This window comes from Haliaeetus albicilla, chromosome 3, assembly GCF_947461875.1.
Source record: "Haliaeetus albicilla chromosome 3, bHalAlb1.1, whole genome shotgun sequence".
Taxonomy (NCBI): Eukaryota; Metazoa; Chordata; class Aves; order Accipitriformes; family Accipitridae; genus Haliaeetus; species Haliaeetus albicilla.
Window position 1 is genome coordinate 55817735 of NC_091485.1, and position 25526 is coordinate 55843260.

The following is a 25526-nucleotide window of genomic DNA, read 5'->3' on the forward strand; positions in this document are numbered from 1 at the left end:
GGCCTTAGGTAATTGAAATGTCAGGACACTGTTCAGGCTACAGGATTAATTTCTGCATTGTCTGTATCTACTTTACAGGTTGGTTTGATTCTCTAGGAGAGGCTAGGAGCACTGCCAGTCACTGCCATGACTTGATTCAAATTGGCAAGCACGGGTAAAGCCTGCCCACAACTCCTTGTTCTTGAAAACATAAAGGGTGGAGAAAGTTATTTCACCCAGATGACCACAAACTACTCTCTTTCTCACATATAGCCCAAGGGGATGCAAAAATTCCTTCCTCCTTGCCCTCCTATTTGGACCCATTTCTTTAGCTAAAAGCTTCTGACCTGACCAGCATTTGGGTTATTATGAACAAACTTTCAGCGCCATAACTGGCTGGTCATGGAAGAAAAGTCCTGTTGCACACTGCCACTGCTGGTAATGGTGCTGTGGGAGCCCCTTTACTTCCTGGAGCCCCAAAGAGATTATGAAGTGCTGCAAAATTCCCATGGCCAAGAGATAAAACCTGTGCCTATAAGCTGTTTTATTTCACTGTATAAGAAATGACTAGGAGACAGACAGCATCCCAGCTGAGGAAAATAGCACCTTCTCTAGACTATGTGCAGAGATGAACAAAGTGATTAGCAATGAACGCTTCATGGATGTTGAGAAAGTTAGGTCTCTTCAGAGGTCTTGGAAGAATCCCATAGGGTATGGCACAGGATAGAAGAGGGGTACAGGAAAGCTGGTTGATTTTCAAAAATCACCTGCTGTAAGCTCAAGAATTATTCATCCCAACTAAATCAAACAAAGGCAGCAGGAGGCCAGCATGGATGAGCAAGGAGCTCCTGACAAAACTCAAACGTAAAAAAGAAGCGTAGAGGAGGTGGAAGCAGGGACAGGGAGCCCAGGAAGAATAGAGAGACACTGTCTGATTGTATAGGGATGGCGGTAGGAAAGCCAAAGCCCACCTGGAGCTGAATCTGGTAAGGCAGGCAAAGGGCAGCGCAAAGGGCTTCTACAGGTCTATCAGTGGCAAAAGAAAGACATGGGGGGGTCTTTCTTTTGTAGGTCCACTGCTAAGGGCAGTAGGGGTCCTGGTGACAAAGGACATGGAAAAGCCCAAAGTACTCAATGTCACCTTCAGCTCTGCCTTTACTAGAAAGACCAGCCTTCAGGAATCCCAAGGCTCTGAGACCAGAGGGCAAGTCTGGAGCAAGGGAGTCTTACCCTTGGTGGAGGAGGATCAGGTCAGGGAGCATTTAAACAAAGTCAGGCCCTGGCACCTGATAGGAGGCACCCGCAGGTGCTGAGGGCTCTGGCTGATGTCACTGTGAGGCCACTCTTGATTATCTTTGAAGGGTCATGGCACGTGGGAGAGGTTCCCGAGGACTGGAAAGAAGTAAATGTTACTCCCACCTTCTAGAAGGGCAAGGAGGAGGATCCAGAGAACTATGGTCTGGTCAGCCTCATCTTGATCCCTGGGAAGGTGATGGAGCAACTAATCCTGGTAACCATTTGCAGTGAGTATTCAACATGGATTTACAAAGGGGAAGTCATGCTTACCCTACCTGCAGCCTACAATGAAGCGACTGGCTTGGTGGATGAGGGGAGAGCAGTGGATGCCGTTTACCTCGACTTCAGAAAGGCTTTCAACACTGTCTCTCATAACATCCTCATAAACGAGCTGACAAACTATGGGTTAGATATATGGATAATAAGGTGGATTGAAAACTGGCTGAACTGCCAGGTTCAGGGGGTTTTGATTGGCAACACAAATTCCATCTGGACAAAGTTCACTAGTGGTGTGTCCCAGGGGCTGATACTGGGGCCAGTACTGTAAAACATCTTCATTAACGACCTGGAACAAGCACACTCTCAGCAAGTTTGCAGATGATCCAAAACTAGCAGGTGTGCCTGATACACCAAATGGTTGTGCTGCCATTTGGAGTGGCCTCAGAGGCTGGAGAAATGGACCAACAGGAATCTCGACTGTCACAAAATCACAGGATGTTTGAGGTCAGAAGGGACCTCCGGAGGTCATCTGGTCCAAACCACCCCTCACTCAAGCAGGGTCACCTAGACCACGTCCAGATGGTCCAGAATCATCATTCCATTATTCTGTAAACATCTTCTGTATGCTGCTCTCAAGGCTGAGATGCTGGTCTCAATGGAGACCAGGTCTGGCTCAATATGTGCTTACCTGGATCATTTTACAGAATTTTCCGCTATATAATACTATGAAGGATATGTTCTGCTAAAAGATCATTTCATTCATTCATCCCATAATGAACAGAGACTTTCTCCATTTATAGATGGTCCACTGTATCTAATTATACCCTTACATGATTCATAATTTAGATGCTATGAACATTATGCTGTGTTCATCTTGCTGCCTGCCAGCCTTCTGAACTTGTGCAGTAGCTGCTTTTGAAACAGCAGGAGTATGGCTGCTCTGTGGAGGGGAAACCTGGTTGTACGGGGAGCCAGTGAGACCTGCTACTTCAGTGCTATCAGTACCTGCTGGAAAACCAGCTGTCCGGAAAAATTACACGCAGGGACATTTCAACCAAGGGCAAATAGATAATGTACATGCCAGCACTTCAGTAGTTGCTGGTTGGATTGGACTCTACAAAGAGACCAAGGACAGAACTGAGCCTGGTGTACAGCCCTGGATCTTTGAAATCAGAGTCTAAATGAGACTCAGTCTCCAATTTAGAATTCGTTAGGTGTAGTAGGTAGCATCTCTGCAATGGACCTAGCCACCTATGACATTTCTGAGAAGAGCAATGGATACATTTTATTCCAAAAATGGATCTGGAAGTTTAAACATAAACAGTAAAACCATATTTGCAAGTTAGCTCTGAAAGTGGCTGTATGAGACAGTGTGTGGAGAATGTTACTGGAAAGGTATCATAGGTGCTTAGTAGATTGTGTGTGAGACTCTTACTCTTTCTGTTGCTGTTTGTAAAGCAGCACATCAGCCTTTGATTTCCTTTAAAGTAAATCTGTAGTCCTCTTTATCAGATGGCCCTGATGACAACTGAATGAAAGGACTGACTGCTTCAATGGATCAATCCAATAAGTGGTAGGATCTGTGTGACCCGTTTCAAGTGCAGAGTATGGGTGTCCAGAATTACCTTATTTCTCTCCCATACACACAAATATGCATTAAAACTGTACTGTCTGCAGAAATGAATAGTTTAAAGTAAAATTTTAAACGCCAAAGTTAAAGCAAAATAAGATTCTTATGTATTTTCCAGAAAGTTGTAAGAAATATGATCTTATTTGGCTACTGAATGAATCAGAAGTTACTAGAAGTCTCTGCTGTGTGTTGTGTTCCATATCACTGTGATAATGAAATTTCTCCCAGATTTTCAACTCTTTTCATGTTTGAACACAAATTAGCACTTCTCACAATTTTTACTCAGTACCGTAAGCAAGAAGCAAATCCATTGCCACATCCAATAAATGAACTTTTCATTTCTCTGCAGTAAAAGTACCGTCTTGCAAAAATAAGAGATCATATGTCAGCTTATTCAAGTTACAAAAGCTGTAGGGTATTTAAGATGCCAACATCAATCCTTAAGTTACTCTGCAGTCTTTTATGCAGATAAACTCCTGGAAGACAGACTGATTTCACCCTTTCTTTAAGACCTCAAAGCTACCAAAGTAATAATATTTTGTTGTGGATTTTTTTTTTGTTACTGAGGCAGAATGTTTTACTTTTCATAGGTGTGTAATATTCATTAAACTTATCTACAGCAAATGTAGAATATGAACATGGTACTGTGCCACTAGAGATCAGAAGCAAGTTTAAATGGATTTGATATCTCAGTCTTGACTGGTAAGGCATCTGGTGAAGAAAAAAACAATTATTTAGGTTGGAAGGGACTCTTGGGAGCCATCTAGTTCAATTTCCTGCTCAAAGCAGGTCCAGCTAGATCATGTTGCTCTGTTGTACCGCGAATTCTTTGCTGGACACAGCGCTCCACATGTGGTCTCAACAGTGCAGAGTCGAGTGGAAGAACCACTTCCCCTGACTTGTGGGCAAGACTCTTGCTAATAAGCTCAGGATGCCGTTGGCCGCCTTTGCCGCGAGGGCACATTGCTGGGTTATGTTCAATTTGTTTTCCACAAAGAGATCCAGATCTTTTCCAGCAAAGCTGCTTCCCAGCCAGTCAGTTGCAGCCTGTACTGGTGCCTGGGGTTATTCCTCTCCAGGGGCAGGACTTTGCATTTTCCTCCGGTGAACTTCATGACATTCTTGTCAATCTATTTCTCCAGCCTGTCAAAATTCCTCTGAATAGCAGCTCTACCCTCCTGCATATCAATTATCTTTATTAACCAAGGACTTGTTGTATATAATCTGAGTGTCTTTGTTGGATATTTAAGGTGGGTACCATTCTAAGGGCCATATTCTGACAGACCGTCTACAGAAATATTTACACAGATCTCAGTAGGAACATTTGTAGGGTAAAAACAATTAGAGCTTCAAAGTTATTTGGGCATTGAATTGCTGCTAGTTTCAATAGGAACCACCAAAATAGCTTAGATGTTCTAGACCTAAGGCATTATTCAACATAAAATTAAGTCTTTGAAATCTGGGCCCAGAACTCATTTGCTGATATCTATTACTCTGCCAGAAAAAAGGTGGAAAGTGGCACTTGCAAATTATATACTATTTTGGTCTTGTGCATAAGTTACTTCCTCATGAATCTTTGTCAAAACCAGAATAATTTCAAAATTGTAGTGTGCCTGACTCATTGAGGGAGGGTACGGGAAACAAATTACTCATGTGAAATTTTTTCCTAGTGCCCATCGCAGTTCCTCACCAAAATCAAGAGACAGAGCACTGTGAAGATCCTTCCTGCGCTTTACAGGAGGGCCTGTAAGTAACACTTTAGGGTTAATATCAAGGAACTGTGGATAGTATCACGGACTGAGTTAGCTGTTCTAAGGTAAAAGGACTTGCTTTAAGTTCATTGTTGTCACCTTACTGATTGGAGGGTCTATTCCTATAGTTCATGAAACAATCTAGTCCTGAGCTCTCTCAAAACTATGTATAGTGATATTATGTGTAGGAGAAGGGACTATGTAAATTCTTATGTTCCCTTCCATTCCTCATAGTGGAATTTTCTGCGTTTTGTAGAGTTGTTTTTGTCAATAAGCAAACTACCATTTGGGTTTCCCAAACTGTCATTCCTGCGTGCACTTTAAAGGAAAAAATATGTCTGTGGGTCTGCTGCATCAGAGCTTCCAAACGTAACACGACCCATAGCAGTATAAATGAGAAAATCTGATTTCTTGTTCTGTTTCCCTTCCATAGCTGTCCATTTTCTATGGCTGCCCATGACACATTTTCTGTGTCCTGCTCTGAGTGCCCAGCTCAGTTAAATATAACCTGTGCTTGCAATGGAGAAACACAGGGAGATGTTCATCTCACCTGGCTTTGGATAGCTCTGTCTGAGTAATCCAGACTCTTCTCATAGTCAAGATAGGGAAAAAGCTCTCATAGGATGCAATCCATCTTATGCGAGGATGGACTTCTAAAACAGGTCTGAAGTATGGCTCTGGGTAACTGCTCTTTTCTCCTCATTGACATAAAAACAGCTCAGATGTGGACATTACAGAATCACAGAATGGCTTGGATTTGAAGAGACCTTTAAAGATCATTTAGTCCAACCCCCAATGCTACAGACATCTGATATTAGATGACATTTAACAAATTTGTGGCATCCTAAAGAGCTTATAATATCTTGCAGTGTTCAGAATTTTCCTGAGCCATGTATTTTAAATACACGAAGAAAAAGAGATCTTCATCAGTTGTTATTTTTGTTTGGTTGCTTTTGCATGTGTATAAATTGTTGTTTTATTTGCATTGCTGTCTTTAGTATTTCAAGTTCCTATGTGCACATATTTGATTAGATATTTTAGTCCTCTACTGTGTTTGTTGTGTTTAGTACCATTTGCTCTCCTTCCCCTTGCAGTTAAAAGCAAATAAAGTGAACATGAGAAATCACAGGGGTTTCAACGAAGCCCTGGGGATAGTTACATTAATGTTGCTGGATTTTTGATTGGGCTTTTATTTCTTTGCTGAATGCCCTGCACTGACCAAAGGAAATAATGTGGGACTCCCTCCTGTATTTTTGCCTCTTACTAAACCATAGTTCAGCACTGTATTTTTTGATGGTGTCCAAAAAAGGGAAGTAATTCTCTTCCATTTCAATGTAACTGATCCAGGCTAGGAGAGAAGGCTGCTGAAACTGCCAAAAAAGGAAATATTTTTTATATTCTTATTGTGTGCATACTCTTCCTTAATTCCTGTATAAAATCCAAACAGGATTTATGAGTCAAAGATCACTGTGTAGCTGAAGCTTTAGCATCAATGGGATATAAGTTTCCCATTTAACCTAATGTCTTTCTTAATTAGACTTTATTTTTATATATGAGGATCCTGTGCACTGTGCAGAGCAAAGGGCCTGCCAAACCGCCATACTCCTGAGATCAGCTCAAACAAGAGCTCCACAGAGAAAAGCCGTGTCAGACTTTGTGTGAGGCTGCAAAAATTGGGTGGTACTAATCGGTCCTAACTCAGTGGTACTCGTAGTCCCCAGGCTTTTTTTGAGTTAGGTCTGTATCAAAATAGAAAGTAGACTTAAAGATCTGACTCTGTTTGTCATGCTTTGCCAAATCAGCTGTGTCTCTATTTAAAAAGGAATTATTTATTAAATCCCATTCTTTTTCTCACTATACGTTTTTAGGAGACATCTGCTTCTTCTGTTACATTAAAAATTGGCAGAGAGTTTGCATGGATGGATAATCCATATACTAGAAATGTAGGCCTGCTGATCACCTCTCAGCAAGCAGTAGCCTGGGTAGAAAAGGTTTCAGAAATACTCCCCGCAAATATAAAGAGTTTCAATCTATTGCAGTTGGACTAGATGATCATTGTAGGTCCCTTCTGACTGAACTATTCTATTCTATTCTATTCTATTCTATTCTATTCTAACTGTAGCAAGCCATCATCAGATATGGGGTGAGCAAAGGACTAGGTCAGGATCAAACTGGTAGTGAAGATGGCCACAACTTCTAGGACAATTAATATGGAGGAGTCTCCACAGCAGGCAGGGAAGAAATCATACACAGTGTGAACAGGTACTGTATAAAAATGACACAGCTGTAGCAGAGGGCTCATGGCTGAACTGGAAAGACACTTTCTAGGGACTCTTGATGCTATGTACTCATCCTCCACTTACTTAAAAACTGTAGCCAATATCTGAAATATCACAAGCAGGGTCTTAAAAACTCTTTAAATTTTTCCTCTTTTACTTTAAAATGAAACTAGAAAAATACCTCTTAATTATATTGCATTAATTTCAGTACATCACAAGCCTTAAGAAGTACAGCCCAAACTCCTTGCTGGAGAGGCTCCTTTTGAGAATTTGTTCTTATAATTACTCCTGCCAGCATGCCATATGGTAGGTGAAGATCACACTTCCAGATCTGAGTAAATATTTCCTAGAGAGGGAAACTAAGGTATAGAGAGGGTCCCCTTGGACCCTACAGAAAAATCAGGTTCAAAGGCAGAGCTAGAGCACAACAGTTTCCAGCTCCCCTCTGCGTCGTACATGACGAGAAACTATGGTGGAAAGAAACTGGCACTTCAGAGCAAGAAACTGCTTTCCAAGAATAACTCTTCCCTTATGCTACATAAAGAATGGTAGCAGCCCCCACATTAGTTCATGTTACAGGACAGAATTAAAAATACTTTGCTTCAGACTGCAACTGAAATGAAGGTTTTGTTATTGTCAGCCTCCTATTAAAATTCATATCTGCACCTAACAGCTTCAGGAGAGCTTTTGTGATTTATGTTTTCAAGAGGAATCTTTCCAGAAAGCTCTCAAGGTTTAATATTTCTTTAAACACTGAATTAGCCTCTTTAGTCAAGCCAAAGATTTATTTCTACCTTTCAGCCAGATTCACAGCTGTTTTAAGTGCCTGCTGATACAAGAATTTTCAGCCTCCACATTTTTTTAGGTTTAGAGTTTTCATCCTTCGCATGATTCTCCTGTGCTGAATATCTACATCTGTTGCTGATGTCTTATGGGGGAAAACGGAGGTGTCGGACAAGGCACAGAGCTGCACACTGCAAGCCTGCCTCCGACCCCTGCGGTGGCTGAGCTCAGAGACGGGCTCTGCAGGGGACGGGAATGCTCCCTTCCCAACCTTCAGTGATCACACAGAGACACCTGAGCATCCGTGCCACAGGCTCCAAAATTCAGCAGCTCCTTATGAAGCCTTTCTTGCCTTAAAACTCTGAGTTCATGCAGGTTAGGGACAAAACTGCCATGTATGTGCTGAGTAGTGCAGTGATCTCATGTAACAGCATTGAATCTGCCCAGTAAAGGAGACTTTTTGATTATTTGCAAGTTCTGTCCCTATTTTGCAAGTCTCCAGCCTCCTAGTCCAGAGGTACAGCTTTTGTTAATTCTAAGGCTTCGTTCTTGACTCTCTCTCCAATTCTTAGATGCAGTCATGCCAAACTCCCAGTCACATATTGCAGCCATTTACCAAATGCTTATAAACATTAACAGGAATACACCATACCCATACATAAAAACACACAAAACCATGCAGAAACTACGCTTGAGAACAGCTGTGAAATCAGCACTACAAAAGAAAACCCAAAATGTGTTATTTCCTCACACTGATGCTTTTGTATAATATTACATAAATGCTAGCTTTTTTTGCATTTGATTTTTTATGGCTTCTTAAATCAAGAACAGAACTCCAGATCTATTCACTGTACAGGGCAATTTTTCTTAGATCTACAAAGAAGATGTGGCAGCACGTACTGTTCAAGGATCCAATCTAGGAGGTTCAGGATTCACTGGCAGGGCTTGCTAGCTATTAGGTCTGGTTCTGCTTTACTCCAGGATTATGAACATCTCCTTTTTAATTATGTTTCCTAAAAATGCCTTGGTAATTTCTAGTTCAGCAGGAAGAGGGCAAAGCACGCAATCCACTTAAGCAGAGGACAGCTCTGCTCATGGTAAAACTGGAGCCCGGCAGCTTGCGTGCTACCTCTTCTCTCCATTTCACTTGCGCCACTTTCCCAAACACATGGCAACTTCTACATACTTCAGGGCATTAATTAACTAATTTTGCTTCTGTGAAGGAGCTGCTAATTGCTGTTATACTCCATTTACAGCTGAGTTCACTGAGGCCCTGGAAGGAAGCAATTTCCTCAGCCTTCCCAAGCAGAGTGATAGTGCCAGGGATTGAGCCCACCCTAAGAGCTATCGCCCACCGTTAATCCCTGCTGAAGCAGTTAAGCACTGGAAACACTCAGCATCTTTCAGGATAGTCCCCAGCACTAGAAAGGATCAGGCTCAAGTGAGGCCAAGGAAAAGCAGCACACGAGGCGCAGCAGTCCAAGAAGGTCCCAGTTGGGGTCAGATGCCTGCTCCAGTCACCCTCAGCTCCTGTTGCATGCAAAGCCGAAAATGACATAACTAGTAACTAACTACAACGGGAGGAAGGGGAAAACAGTGCAGCAAATGCTAGCAGAACTCATAAAGTCAAATGCCAGTAAAATACAGTATGTGTACAAAATAATAGTTTAGTTCCTGGCTACTTGCTGTGTTCAAGCTAAACAAAAGACAAAGTAATATCTTTGGGATGTATTTGCAATGACAACTGTTCCCTATTATAAGATAAAATTGCAACAGTTTATTTAATTAGTACCTCATTTGTTCTAGTATGTTAAAAGGCTAATAGGCATATAAATTGATCTTGCATCTTTGGACAAATTGCACCATAAATATTATATTGTAAAAGAAGAAGGAAATATGTGAGCACTGGACTGTCTCCCATCAAACTGAATTGAATGTCACAGAAATAGTTCGGAATTTACAATACGGGCATGCTGGTAGGCAGGAGAGATGGTGACACGTACAAGCAATTAGGGTTAAAAGTGTGTAAGGACCAATTTGTAGCTGTGCTATCCCAGGAGAGACACAAAGAAGGAATGATGCCTTTGAGACACACTTTCTTCCCTCTGTACTGACCTATGTCCAGCTGAAAAAGGAGAACTTCATTCCCCATTCCCGGGCAGCATCCACAAGCTGCTCCAGCCATTCCTCCCTCCCTGGCAGCTGCTCTGGCTGCTCCCTGAGGGTCAAGCCACACTTCCCTGCATTGGGGTACCAATGGGAAGATTCCATGCTTCCCTCTTTCCCTCCCCAGTGCCCCTGTAAGGCAAAGCTAGCATCTGTGGGGAAGCATCGGGTGCTACAGGAGGCTAGCGTCCTGCTGATGCAATACACACGCACGTATATGTACATATGAACTGCTGTGTCTGTATGGCAAATGAGAAATCAAAGTGCACAAATAGTAAAAGGACAAAAATACTTTGAAGAAAAGATAGAATACCTTTTAGAGTAATCTCTTCCATGTTTATATATGTGATATTGGAGACGAAGATTTGGGTCTCGCACAGGGCAGTTCAGCCCCCATGTGAGTCGGACCTGCATTTTTTGCAATGTGAAGAAGTATTGACCTGCCAGTAAAAGCACATCTTTGTCAGCAGTGTCACCCTGTGATTAACAGTATTTTTGTTTTCCTTTCCTTTTAGTTTGAGCCATCACAGTGTCAGCAGCAATCAGAAGAAAATGCGAACATTTGTCTCAATAGCCCAGAACGCATGGGGAATTTTTATATCTGAAAGGAAGCCTGGCTGGAAGTATCTGATGCAGCTTTTTGCAGTTTGCTCTGCAGTTGGCTTCCTCTCAAGCCTTCTCTTATTCCTTGGCATGCACTTCTCCCTGGCACACCACCCTTTGGGTCCCTTACTGATTTCTGGATTCATCTGGATCTCACTTTCTATCGCGCTGTCCTGTTTCAAGCACCTGCGCTGTTTTAGTGTCCTGTTCCTCCTTTCTTCTGGATTGCAAAATGGCAGGAATGCTCTTATTACTGCTGGCACAGGTGTTGTGGTGGCCGGCAACATCCAAAATATTTTTCACAACCTAAAGATTCTGGCAGACAGTATAACCTGTCATTTAGAGTATGAGCAATTTGCCTTGATAAAATATTATGTTGAGGCAGTAAAATGGATTTATGAGGCAGCCAAGCTTTCCCCTGAACTATCTAAACAGATAGTGTTCCTAAGGCATGAATTCACACCATCTTATTCAATTTCAGATGATGCATTAAAACAAGAGCTAAATGACACAAAGCAAGAAATCCAGAGAGTTGCCAACCAGATATCTTTCATGCTGACTGTACTGCCCTATATAGGCCAGAAAGCACTGCCTATATTGGGGATTTTTCTAGCTTCTTTTGGAACTGGCCTCTTTATCAAAAAATTTGTGGGCTCTCACAGTGCCAAATTTAAGAATACTTACATCACAAAACAGTTTATTGCATTTGATGAGCACCAAAAGCAACAGCAACGACCCTGTCTTCTGCCACTTAACAGAAAAGAAAGAAAAGATTATGTGACAATCCCATCTTTCTGCCTCACAAGGAAGGACAGAAAAAACATGCAGCGTTTTTTTCTCCCTGTAATTATTCATCTTTGCATATGGCTTCTGTTTGCTGCAGTAGATTATTTGTTTTATTGGCTAATTATTTCTGTGAATAAACATCTCCAAGAAGTACCGGATCTAGAGATTGAACTCAGCCTCTTTCAGCAAGTAAGTACTTATCAGTACTTCATATTTCTTAGCTTAGTGTTGAAAAATTTCCCTTCATCTTCAGCAGCTGCAGGAGCAAACATATAGCCAATGAGCCATCAGTTCTTTCATGGCATTATCATTCACTTCAAAAAGGGCCATTGCCTTTACAGATACGTATGTTGGATGGGACCAGACAGTTCTCTGCACTTTCCAAAGTGTCCTCATAATTATAGAGAATGGTAAATATAGGAAGAAGGACTTTTATTCTTCCATTTATGTATGTGGAAAATATCGGAAGCTTAAAAATGGAAACTCAGAATGCTGACATTTGTATAGTCCAAATGCCACGGTGACACTGCCTACCTCTCTTTAGCTGAGTAATGTGAGGAGCTTATAATTTAAAAAAGCATGGCTGCATACACACAAAATAATAACACGTTGCTGAAATCTCAAGGTTCTTCTAGCAGAAGCAGCGGTGCATTGAGAACCATAGAGTAATTAGGTTGGAAGGGACATCTGGAGGCCATCTAGACCAACCTCGTGCTCAAAACAGGGCCAACTTCAGAGTCAGATCAGATTGCTCAGGGTCTTGTCTGTGAATACTTTTAAAGCTGGAGATTTTACCGCTGGAGTGTGTGACCCACGTGATGCTGTGCAGGCACAGGAAAGCTGCCCAGTTTGATAGCTTGCAAGATCAGGCTTAAAACATTTCTCAAAAGCATATAACCCTTTGACACTGTCAGGATAAAAAGATTTGAAAGGGATGCTGGTCTGTTAGTACAATATGATATATGCTTTTTCTTCTGTCAATTTTTTCTTAGTCAGCATTTTCTATTACTTCCTCTTAAAGCTCATAATAATGAGAATTCATTCCCATTTCTCCCCATCCCCCCAAAATTCATCTAGCCAAAAGCAGTTCCACAGAGTAAGATTTATTAAGGTGAGCAATGCAATAAGCGCATTGCTTGAAATTACAAGCAAAGAGAACAGGACATACATACAATCTGTGGCAGAGAGATTCTCATTCTCACTTTTCCATACATGACATATTGAACCTCTGAGCTGGCTTCTTCAGCCAGACCACATTTTCTATGACACACTGCTAAACCATTGCAGGTTCAGCCTACACAGTGTTGTGGCAGACTGGTGGTCCCGGTGTGTCATGGGACATTCATCTGGTTGGGACTGAACCATGAAGGGGAAGGGAGATGTAGTGCACAGTATCCTTGAGGAATGGTAGCACTTCAGGCAAATGTGAACTACTAATGAAATTAGCCGAAATGAAGTCAAGCTGCTGGTCAAATTCTGTCATACTTCAGATGATAATATTTTATATTGTATATCAAAATATCAAACTCCTCCATGGGATAAAAATCAAATTATTGTCCAATTTTATCTTAACAAAGAGTAGAAAGTCAGTATCTGTATGGCAGACATAAGCCAAATGTTCCCAGTTTTTGTCAGTGGAAAACCACTTTTTGCTAAAGGATGGCAGCTGCCAACTTCTACTTGTTACCTTTCTAATTGTTATCTGAACTTTCCTTTAGGAAGGTAGGTGCAAAAGCCATTGGATTCACTGTAACTGTGCAATCAGCACACGTATAGCAAGTCAGAGCTATCCTGGAGAGGTCAAATTCCTGCGCAGAAGCAGAGAGGCTTCATCACCTGGTCAGTCAGTCTAATGTGAGATATGTTGAGGAGGCAGATTGCTACACATGCTAAGGGGGCTTTACACCTCATATTAACCCTGTTGCTGCACAGCAGCTGTGATCTAGCATCACCAAACCAGCATGTGAAATGGCCCTGGTCCCCTGGTATATAGTCCTGGAGAGAAAAAGGGTTCAGGAAGGCTGGTTGGTATTCAAAAATCACCTGCTCTAAGCTCAAGAATTATTCATCCCAACTAAATCAAACAAAGGCAGCAGGAGGCCAGCATGGATGAGCAAGGAGCTCCTGACAAAACTCAAACGTAAAAAAGAAGTGTAGAGGAGGTGGAAGCAGGGACAGGGAGCCCAGGAAGAATAGAGAGACACTGTCTGATTGTATAGGGATGGCGGTAGGAAAGCCAAAGCCCACCTGGAGCTGAATCTGGTGAGGCAGGCAAAGGGCAGCGCAAAGGGCTTCTACAGGTCTATCAGTGGCAAAAGAAAGACATGGGGGGGTCTTTCTTTTGTAGGTCCACTGCTAAGGGCAGTAGGGGTCCTGGTGACAAAGGACATGGAAAAGCCCAAAGTACTCAATGTCACCTTCAGCTCTGCCTTTACTAGAAAGACCAGCCTTCAGGAATCCCAAGGCTCTGAGACCAGAGGGCAAGTCTGGAGCAAGGGAGTCTTACCCTTGGTGGAGGAGGATCAGGTCAGGGAGCATTTAAACAAAGTCAGGCCCTGGCACCTGATAGGAGGCACCCGCAGGTGCTGAGGGCTCTGGCTGATGTCACTGTGAGGCCACTCTTGATTATCTTTGAAGGGTCATGGCACGTGGGAGAGGTTCCCGAGGACTGGAAAGAAGTAAATGTTACTCCCACCTTCTAGAAGGGCAAGGAGGAGGATCCAGAGAACTATGGTCTGGTCAGCCTCATCTTGATCCCTGGGAAGGTGATGGAGCAACTATCCCTGGGAAAGTGATGGAGAGTATAATCGTGGAAGCCATTTCCAAACATATGAAGGCCAGGAATGCTATTAGGAGTATTCAGCATGGATTTATAAAGGCTAAATCATGCTTGACCAACCTAACAGCCTTCTATGACACGATCACTGGATTGTTGGATGAGGGGAGAACAGTGGATGCTGATTGTGCATCTATTAAGACTTTCACAACATCCTCATTGATGAACTGTTGAAGCATGGGCTAGATAAATGGAGAGTAATGTGAACTGAATATTGGCTGAACTGCTGGACCCAAAAGGTTCTGATTAGTCACACAAAGTCACTTCTGATGTCCCCCAGGAGTAGACATTAGAACCTGTACTGTTTAACCTCTTCATAAATGACCTGAACAGAGGAACAGATTGTAGCCACACAAGTTTGCAGATAATATAAAACTGAGAAGAGTGGCTGAAACACCAGTGGATTGTGCTGCCATTCAGAGGGACTTGAAAAGGCTAGAGAATTGGGCCGATAGGAACTGCAAAATATTCAGCAAAGGAAAATGCCATATCTTGCAGTCCTTGGAGAGAAATAACCCCATGCACCATATGTGTTGGGGACCAACCAGCTGGGAGGTGGCTTTGCAGAAAAAGTCTCTTAGACTTCTGATGGACATCAAGTTGACCACAAGCCTGCAATGTGACCTTGTGGCAAAGAAAGAGCTATCCTGGGCTGCATTAGGCAGAGCATTGCCAGCAGACTGAGGGAGGTGATCCCTCCCCTCTGCTTAGCACTGGTGAAACCCAGTTACAGGAGAAGCATATACTGGAGTGAGTTGAGTTGTTGTGGTTTAACCCCAGCCAGCAACTAAGCACCACGCAGCCGCTCACTCACTCCCCTCCCACCCAGTGGGATGGGGGAGAAAATCGGGAAAAGAAGTAAAACTCATGGGTTGAGATAAGAACAGTTTAATAGAACAGAAAAGAAGAAACTAATAATGATAATGATAACACTAATAAAATGACAACAGTAGTAATAAAAGGATTCGAATGTACAAATGATGCGCAGTGCAATTGCTCACCACCCGCCGACCAACACCCAGTTAGTCCCTGAGTAGCGATTCCCTGCCCCCACCTCCCAGTTCCTAAACTAGATGGGACGTCCCATGGTATGGAATACACCGTTGGCCAGTTTGGGTCAGGTGCCCTGGCTGTGTCCTGTGCCAACTCCTTGTGCCCCTCCAGCTTTCTCGCTGGCTGGGCATGAGAAGCTGAAAAATCCTTGACTTTAGACTAAACACTACTTAGCAACAACTGAAAACATCCGTGTGTTATCAACATTCTTCACATACTGAACTCAAAACATAGCACTGTACCAGCTACTAGGAAGACAATTAACTCTATCCCAGCTGAAATCAGGACAAAGAGCCACAAGGAAGAGCTACATATCCCCCTGACATGGTCAGAAAAGAGGGCTGGGGGATTCAGTGTCCCTACAGTGTTCCTACACAGCGTAGAAAGTTGCCTGCCAGTATGAAATACTGGTCCCAGCAGCATGTCTAATTTAGTCCCTCTCATTCAGCATTTCAATCTGCAGACAGTGCAAGACATGAGCTCTTCTAAGTAAAGGCATCTATTAGAGGAGGAGAGGTGGCTTTGTTTGCATGATAACCTTGTGGTCAGTGCACTTGCCTAGGTGGGTGAGGATACATTGCTGATCATGTACCAAGCCACAACCAAAGGGATGGACACACTGCTCTGCTGTTTGAAGGAAGGACCCTCCAACAGAGGATCTGAGCACATTCATGGGAGTGGGAATATATTAAACCATTATAGCCAGATTAGCTAAATATTTGTCTATCAGAGCCACTGAAAATATAAGTTCCTAACAGTCCAAATTGTGGGACAGTCTTCCAAGAGAAATGGTGAAAATGCAGTCTGAAACATTTATAAATAACCAATAAATAATATTGTTATGAGCATAGCATGTATAGACAGTGGATGGACTAGATGATTTATGGTCCTTTGTAAATCTGAATGACCAATGGGAGAAGTATTAAGAAAGGAGGGAATCTGTACTATAATCAACTCTTTTTTTCCCTTTTTCTTGTGCAGAGGAATGAGAATAGCTTTATCTTTCATATGACAGAGCGCATTCAAAAGACTGATCCTTTCAAGATCTCTTTGTTTAAGCATGACTGCATCCCTCAGCCAGAGCTCGCTCCTTCCACAACATGGATCCAGCTTGGAGTCATCATCTTCTTCTTAATCATTTTTGGGTTATTCTCTGGCCTGCTGACCCAACTTAAAATACTGGTGTCAACTTCATTTTATCCTGACACTGAGATGAAACGGATACATTATTTGCATGCAAAATTACTCAAGAAAAGAGCAAAGCTACAAGAGAAAACTGGGAAGAACGTGTTTGCTAGAACGGTAAGCCATCAGCCCTAGGGGAAAAAAAAAGATCTTCCTTTCTCAGGGTGGTAGCCAGATCCAGGAAATATTTAAACACTTGTTAACTTCAATTATGTGCTAATAGACTTTCCCCAGTGCTCTCCTGCATAGGGGGCAGGGACAAGTTGCCTAATGGTGAGATTAGGTCATGTAATTCTTTTGTTCTGTCCTTCAACACACATGCACCAGACATGACATGGGTACACCCAGATGACTATGTGCTGGCAAAAAACATACCCCTCAGACTTAGAGGTCTCCAGAAAAGAAACTTGGTTTTCATGAATATATGAAAAGCACCTCCAGCACAAGAAGTATTCCTGCAATCTAGAAAGAAAATGTTAGGCATTTGTGAGCAGCCTCTTAATGTTGAGAAAGTTGTTAAGTTGTTGCTTAGCAAAATGGAAGGTGATATATTTCTGTTTTAAAACACAGTGGGAGTGCAACTGCAAATACCATTAGGAAACAGAACTTTTTGCTTGTGAAAACATTCGCCCTGTATATATACACTAATGGAAATATGCATGTATTTATGGCAAATCCAGATAGATAGCTGCAGACACATATAGTTTGTTTTGGTTTGTTTTTTTTAATAGCCTTCAGTACTGACTCTACAGGATGTTAGTGTCTAGGTGATCTCTAATGCAATAATACTATGACCATAGCCTCATATTTCTGTCTTTTCAGGTCAACTTTTGGTTTCCAATACTTGAGGCAGTGAGGAAGAAAGAAAGGAGTGTGGCAAATGACAGCATGGTGTGAAAGAGACCAAGTGAATCTTTGGATAAGGCTGAGATGCTCTAGCTCCACAGGGACTTGTGTTTCGCAGCCATCTTTCCTATGGAATGTCAATTTTAAAATGTAAAAAATAGGATCAAAGGCTAATCATCAGTATTTTTGGAAAAGTGCAGAAAAGAAGCCACGGGAGACAGTGTGCTCTCCACCACAGAGAGATCTGTGTTGCATTAATATTTGTTTTTCAACTTGGGGTCTGCATTGTCTGGTACTTTAGAAACCTGTGGAGGGTCTGTTCTTCTGCGTAAAAGCAATCAAACATCTTGGACCTTTTAGGACTACAGCACAAACCTCTGCGTTGAGCTAACAGAGGACACAATGGCAGTAGCAGGTTTGTCTTCTTCACGTTTGCCAGACATTGAAGATAGAAGACACAGCAGAGGCTGTCCATTGGCTTCTGGGCTAGCCAAAAACCTAACTAGAGGGCTTAGATGTTTCTAGACATTCCTATTTCTCAACCCTCAACTGCCCCAAACCCTTCAGCCGTGTTCTTTCCCATCCCTAGCTTCATATACCTGCTCCTGCCTCTGTAGTCATCTCTTCTGCAGGGCCAGTGGTCTACATGCCCTGTCAATCTTCTAGCCCAGCCAAACTCTCCCTCCCACCTTGGGTCCCCCACTTACTTCTGCTGATTTGTCTCTCCAAAGCTTCTAATCCTAGTTTCCTACCTGGAACTCTTCACCTGTTCTTAGTCTCCCACTTTCACATATCCATAGACTGTATCGCTAGTGCAGATTGTCCTGTATCTTTGATGATCATGAGACAGGTAATGTAGCACACGCAGAAGTGGGAATGCTCACAAGAGCTATAATACAGAGGAATCAGGTGTTGTGGGTGCAAACAAACTGGTTTTGAGGTATAGGGGCATACGAGCAGAGGTGAACAATACTTTGAATCTTGCAGTCTGAGGGAGCCTGCAGAAGTGGCAAAAATGGGCTTAATTATGTTGATAAAGCCACCATTGACTTCAAAGAAACAAAACTGAGCCAATACTGAGTGCTTCACCTATTCAACTAACATCGGTGATGTGACCATATGACACAAGAACAAATGCTAAAAGCATAAAGACATAGGAACGGCTTGACTGACGTGGCACTAGAGATTTAATGTAGACCTAAAAATCTACCCAACAGGCAGCATACTCTTGATTTTCAGCCACAGCCAAATTCTTTCTTTAGGTTGCATAATAGCAAACTCTACTCTGTTCCTCTATAATATGTGCATGGTCCCAGGACAGCTATTGATCGATGTCTGTTATCGGAATGAATAAAGACAGTAGCAAGTGTCAGAAGTTATTTTCCACTTGAAACACTGAAAAACACCAAGTCTTTTTTTCTTTGGGTCTTTGAAACGAAGCCTCACTCCTCCATGGACACAGGTAGTTCAGGTTGCTGGTGTGCCAATAATTTGTCTGTAGAAAATGAGGTGCTAGATTAAAGCCATGCATTATTGAGGGTTGTGCTGAATGTCTCTGAGTGGCCTGGCTATGTCCTCTTTTGCTAAAGCAGGACAGCCTTGGATAGTAGCAGAACATCATTTATATCCCAGGTACTACTGTCAAGGACCAGTAGCAAGAAGCATTCAGGTGAAAAAGCAGCAAAATGAAGGTTGCTCTAGATTTGTTTTCACAAAACAGACTAGCTGTCCAGATACTATTGACAAGTGGATATATTTGTTCACTCTTGTTATCATTGCAGATGAAAGCTGAAGAGTTAAATGTCAGCAAGAGCTGAGCATTTTTGGTTGAGTTCTGACAAGTTCATTGCTGGTAGGAGTTGGATATGCTCCTTTCAGTCCCAAAGGACAGGCTGGTAAGAAGCCCTGATCTCCTACTGATTACAATGCCCAAAGGCAGGGGCAGGTCTGATTGACATCACTACCACAAAACACTACTGCTTCATTTGGCATCAGGATGCAAAATTTGTTTTGGAGTTTCTTGCCTTTCCTGTTTGATGGTGTGTTGCCACCCAGCAACCTTTTCTCTCCGTTGTTCTGCGAGCAGCAAGCAAAAGCTTTGCAGCACATGGGAATGGTTCATCAAAATGACTCAGATGGGGGTCAATGGTTGGGGGAGATACCTAAATCTGTTAGGATTTTGAGTTCTGGAGTACAGTCTCAGGACAATACCATGTCTGTACTTTGTATTTACTTCAGGAAATTAACCCTAGTGGGAATGACTATTAAAAAGAGCCATTAGTCTTTGGTAGGACAGGTGAGACCTTGCAGGGTTTACAGAAGTGTTGTACTTGAATGCTGGGGCTCCCAACACTAACTGGCAGGGCAGCTTACTGAGTATTGCTTAGCTTGCCCCCTCAAATTGGTAATAGTCATGGCAGTGATAAAAGCCAATCCTTCTTGGAAAGCTAATTGTAATTCTGTACAAAATGTTCAGCTCTGGTGAACATTTTACCTAGATGCTTGACCCCACTATCGGTAACAAAAGACATGGAAGAGCCCAAGGTACTTCTTTGTCAGGTCTTGACAGGTAAGACTGATCTTTAGTCATACCAGGCCCCTCAGACCAGAGGGAAAGTCTGGAGCAAGACTTACCCCCCATGAAGCATGACATGGTTAGAGAGCACTTAAACACGCTGGATGTATTTAAGTCCACAGGACATGATGGCAGGCACCCATGGGTGCTGAGGGTGCTGGCTGGTGTCATTGAGAGGCAACTCTCAACTACCTTTGAAAGGTCATGGTGATCAGGAGAAGTTACTGAGGACTGGAAGAAAGCAAATGTCACTCCCATCTTCAAGAAGGGCAAGAAGGAGGATCTGTTAAACTACAGGTTTGTCAGCCTCAACTCAATCTGTGGGAAGGTGATAGAGCAATTTCCCCTAGAAGCCATTTCCAAACATAAAGTCCAGGAACTTGGCTAAGATATCACCGAAATATAAGAAAAACTTTTTTACTGTGAGGGTGGTCAAACACTGGAACAGCAGAGATATTATGGAGTCTCTATCCTTGGAGATATTCAAAACCCAATAGACATAGCTCTGAGCAACTCAGAGCAGCGGGGCTGGAGCAGATATCTCCAGAGGTGACTGCCAGCCTCAGCCACTGTGTGATTTCGTGACTTTTACACAAAGCATTGCAGAAAACATATTAGGCATACACAGCAAAAGCTTGTGTTAATTTGTGAACGTGCTATGTCAGCACCAGGGTGGCACCTGACAGATATTGTTGCCATTACACTCATACTGGAGTCACGCACTTGAGTGGACTAATGCACTGTTTGTTTCCGTGACCATACACATGCATACCTGTGTGCTGAAGGCAGGCAAAGGAGATAAGTTGCTCTTTACCCATCTCCCTAAACCTGGGTTACCAGGGAAAATGGTATATTCCGCACGTTTTGTTTTTAAATTCTAAAAGAAATTCACCTTTGATGCCTCAAAGACATTGAGGTTTATCTCAGTGGTAGAAGAGTTATTACCCTGATCCACAGTATGAGGTCTATTCCCTCAGCTGCCCAGTGGTCCTCTTTAGTCATACAGATGAAGAGGCAGGTCTGTCTCTCCACTGGCATTACACAAAGACATACCTCTCATTCTCTGCAGACCTTACTTGGTTTCTGTTTTCTTCCACTTGTTTCTGTCCTGTGAGCTGGGGAAGGCTGGAGGTTTATCTTCAGCTGTCTCCTCTGCAAGTTGTTCAGCTATTCCCTTTGCCTTGCTGTTTACCATAACCCTCAACCACATGATTACATTGTTCTTTTTTTCTTAAAAAAAAAAAGTCTACAAGTTACCACCATAAAACCCCAGTATTCCATCCACAATTATTTCTGTTCCTCTTCTTGCCTACCCTCTCCTCACATTTCCTACATTTTGTTTTGGCTTTTTTCTCCTGTCTTTGTCATTCAAAATCTTCTTTCCTCTTTTGGTATGTTTTCTTCTGCTTCAGTAGGTCATCCTTTCCCATACATAAAAGCATGTGTTTTTTCTGTCTGCTGAGCACAAGTGAACTACAGGTACAGTTGAAATTAAGGATTTTATTTATTCATTTATTAGCTTAATGGAAATTTTTAATATATTTCATGTTACTGGGCATTGTCTCTAACTGCCTCTCTAGGGCTTGTCAGAAATGCACTCAGCACTCAGAACAAGCATCTGAAGAGAAGTCTGGATTTGGCTTTTGACTCATTCATCCCTTTCCTCCCCCCAGCTCACAGCAGAGCTCAACTTCCTTTTCAAATGTCCTTCACTAGTGTAGAAGCTGTTTGATTTACTGTGAAAAATCCTCCAATTGGATCAAATCTGGTTTGTAAAATTAATGAAAGGCTGACCTGATTGTCTTGTGAAGATAATTCAGAGAGACATGCTAGTGCTTCTGACCCTCCTGAAACACAATACAAACAAGGATGTTTCCTTTCAGCAACTGTGTTTATCGAACTCTCCTTATCACCACCCCATGCCCCCGAACTTGGCTTGCTTCACAGCTAAGCTAAAGGCTTTTTTTTTCTCTGTGCTAGTTTCGTTGCAGTATTTTGTGTGGGCAGCTGGGTGTGCAAAGTCAGAGGATGCTGGGCTTACAACTGCTTTCACCCCCATCCCTGCTCTGTCAATATTGTCGCACTGACTCACTGTGTTTTCATCACAGTTTAAATAGCCCAGAGATGCTTGCAATTAAAGAAGAAATGAACAGGCAAAGCTTTTCCCCTAGTTCTCTTTTACATGACAAAAGTGGGTAGTAAGGATCAAAGGATCACTCTGCTGATGATGAAATAAGGCCAGAAAATGGGGATATTATTGCCGACTTCACAGGCACAGTCTTCAAAATAGGTGAACATGCTTCATGGGTGCTGCTGTGCATGAGTAACCTCTTCCGCATTTCATTCCTGATACATAATACCAGCCCTGCCCTCCAGTGGCCCAGTAAGGCTACATGCCCCAGTATTGCTACTCCCCGCAGAGATCCCCTGGTACTTGAGGCTGAAGAGAGAAGCACTGCAGGTGTCAGTGCTTGCACCGCAGCCACGAGCTCAGCACAGGTAGCAAAATGACAGCCAACACACAACCCGGCGTGCTGGCAACATACTGGCTATATGAGAATTTTTATGGCAAATGATGGGGATGAAAGCAATATTAGGTATGCCAGGATCAGATCTCCCAAATGCCTTCTCTGCTCCTGCACCTGGAATGCATGTCGCCAGGGAGAATGGAGTGCTAAAGATCCCAAATTTCTGTCTGGCTGGGGAGAGTGATAAAAATATGGTTGAGATTTTCCCTTACTTTAATAATGTATTTGAGTCTTCAACCTTTCCATACAAGAGCAAGGTGAAACCAGCAGAATCCCAACGGGAAGTGCTAAGCAAGGAAAGGTTGTTCTGTGTTTCAGCCTTGACAAAACAGATCCTCAGCTCCTCTGTAGTGAGAGAAAAAGGGGTTTAATGCAGCAATGCCACCTCTCAAAGCAACCAGAGATAGTCTACTCCAGCAGAGTGACCAAATGGATTGAAGGAAGAGTCAAAGAAAGCAAACTTTTCTCAGTAGGCACTGGAGAAGCCTGAGGATTGTGGCTAAATGAGGTAGGATTCAAACATCTGGGAACGGAATTGTTGTCTTACTTCCCTATGAAATGTTGCCTTACTTCCCCACTGAAATGCTCAAGGAAACTGTGTGGGCTGCAGAAATCATCTCTATACCAGCTTTCCAACACAGTGTGGGGCATCTGTTGTGTCAGGACAACAGGCCCAGCAACAACTTTGTGAGAATGTAATGAGGAAGCGATAGCTGGGATGAGGTTGTAGGACAAATTGAGAAGTCTTGTCAGGGTCTAGAGACTGAGACAGGACTGGGAGACCACTCAGTGCTCCTTCCAGTGCTCCAGTTCAGGACCTGTGCTGACTTAAATGCATTTTATGATCCCATTGCATCCCAAATTAATTATATGCCTACTAGAAAAAACACTCTACTGTATTTGGGTCTGCTGTCACTCATTACTTGTGTTTTGGAATAGTGACCTGGGCAGTTCCCAAATTATATCCCTGTGGAGATCCCATTATAGTGTGTCTCACATAAGTAGAAAAAAAACAAGGACCACAGAGATTTGGAGTCTGACAGTCTCAACCATTGTAGCAGTGCCTGAATAGCACAGCTGAAATACTTCTGATGTCACACAGTTTCTCAAGGGCTATTACTTGGCTCCTTGTGGCTAGAGGCAGGATTCAGGTACTAGGGCCAGAATGTGTCATGGCAAAAGAAATACTCATAAATATAAAAAACTCGACAGGCTCAATAACTTGTTGCACTCAAGGACGTAAAAATACAGCAGATGCTTTGGTGTAAACCCCAGTTCACAATATGCAGGTAATTTTTTTTATGACATCTGCACAATATTTAAAACAGTCATTGGAATTAAAAAGTAGGCATTTGTTAAGAGCAAAATCCAAAGGATACCTCCTGTGAGGAGAATAATCCATGGTAGAGAGCAGCAGTAAATAACAACTTAGGGATCAGGAACTCTTTGCTAATTGTACAGGGAGAAGCTTCCTCATTTCTAATCTAATAAAAATCTGTAGGAAACCTAAAAATATTATACTTTTTTCCACAGATAATACACTTTCATGGTTTGGAGAGCTCAATTTACAAAATGGGTGTTTATATAACGCATAAAACTACTTGCTGTTATCACACTGTGAAAACATCTGTTTTTAGAAAAATCACTAACTTTGTTCCTTTGGGCTTTCATGATCTGCAGTCTTTTGTATCACTTTGATCTCAGTAGGTGTCCCAAGAGCCCAAAGTACATTTGAAAGTCCTGGGCATGTCCACAGTATTCAAAGGACAGGCAGTCTTTACTCCTGGGTTTCATTTCTGTCATAACTGAGTCATTTTGGCCTTGAGCAACTCACTTAAGCCAACACCGGATGTTAAACATAAGGCTACTACATATATTCACTGGATGTTAAACATAAGGCTACTACATATATTCAATCATTTGAGTGATTTCAGAGCTTTGAGCATCCATAGTTCTCACAACTGTAAACATATTCTAATTATATTTACTTGCCTCACAGGTATATCATGCAATTGCAAGGCTCTAATAATAGTTAAAACCTGAAGCCTGAGATGAAAGACTCCACACAAATATAAGTTATTGTTGAAAGTAGAAATAAGTCCTTTCCCCTCCCTGCTTTTTCCCCTACTTTTCTCAAATGTCTGCTCTTCTTCCAAGGTAGCAGAAGATTAATTAAAAAGAATGGATCCATGGTTGACATGCACTTTTGATGAGACAAAACATAAGAAAAAACAGGCATCCTTCTGTAGTGGGTTGACCCTGGTTGGATGCCAGGTGCCCACCAAAGCCGCTCTATCACTCCCCCTCCTCAGCTGGATATCAGAAAGTTCCAGTTCTGAGAGGCAAAGGCGGGCTAGGTGGAAGGCAGGTGCAGAGTAAACATCTGCATCATAGTCACACTGTATTTTCTTTGTAGTCAACAGAGACTAACCAGCATTTGCAAGAAAACTACTCATCTCATCCCCAAAGAGAACAACTCTGGACAGGTTCATCTAGCCTGTTTTAGATCTTGATGCAGAGATGAATAATGTTGCAGAGGCATCTTTCTCTCTGTTGATTATAGAGGGAGACTTGGCAACACACTCAGATGCAGACCATTGCAGTATAGAAGTCTACACTGAACAGTGAACCCCGCTCCCTTGTAATAGTCACTGTAATAGTGCTGGATGCCTGGTTCTGCTGTTCTGCCACCCGAAATACAACATGAGAAATGGGAACCTGTGCTAGCTCTTCCTGAACATCCCCATGATTATCCTCCACCATCTTATAAAGAAAATTCTCCTTTGCTATTTAGAGACACAAGAACTACCAACCTAGTAAGAGTTTGTTTCTCATTCAAGCTCATACATCACTGTATGCCATGAATATAGCAGGAACTACAAGTCTGCTTTCCACTGTCAAATTAAAAATAACAGTAATTAGCATATGCTTTCTGTGTCTGTCTTAAAATTTGAAAGTCTTTCTGTGCCTGTTTGGCCCATGGGTTGCACAGAAGTACAGGTTATACTGTT

General features: G+C 42.4%; 1 protein-coding gene across 1 annotated transcript; it reads left to right on the plus strand.

The window, feature by feature from the left end:
• The first annotated feature begins 690 nt into the window (after window positions 1-690).
• DCSTAMP (dendrocyte expressed seven transmembrane protein) lies at window positions 691-24753 on the plus strand. Its single transcript, XM_069779883.1, has 5 exons — window positions 691-1468; window positions 4795-4870; window positions 10619-11681; window positions 16363-16683; window positions 17389-24753. Exons 1-5 carry the CDS (start codon window positions 1345-1347, stop codon window positions 17461-17463), a joined length of 1659 nt encoding a protein of 552 aa, XP_069635984.1. The 5' UTR covers window positions 691-1344; the 3' UTR covers window positions 17464-24753.
• Window positions 24754-25526: the final 773 nt, after the last annotated feature.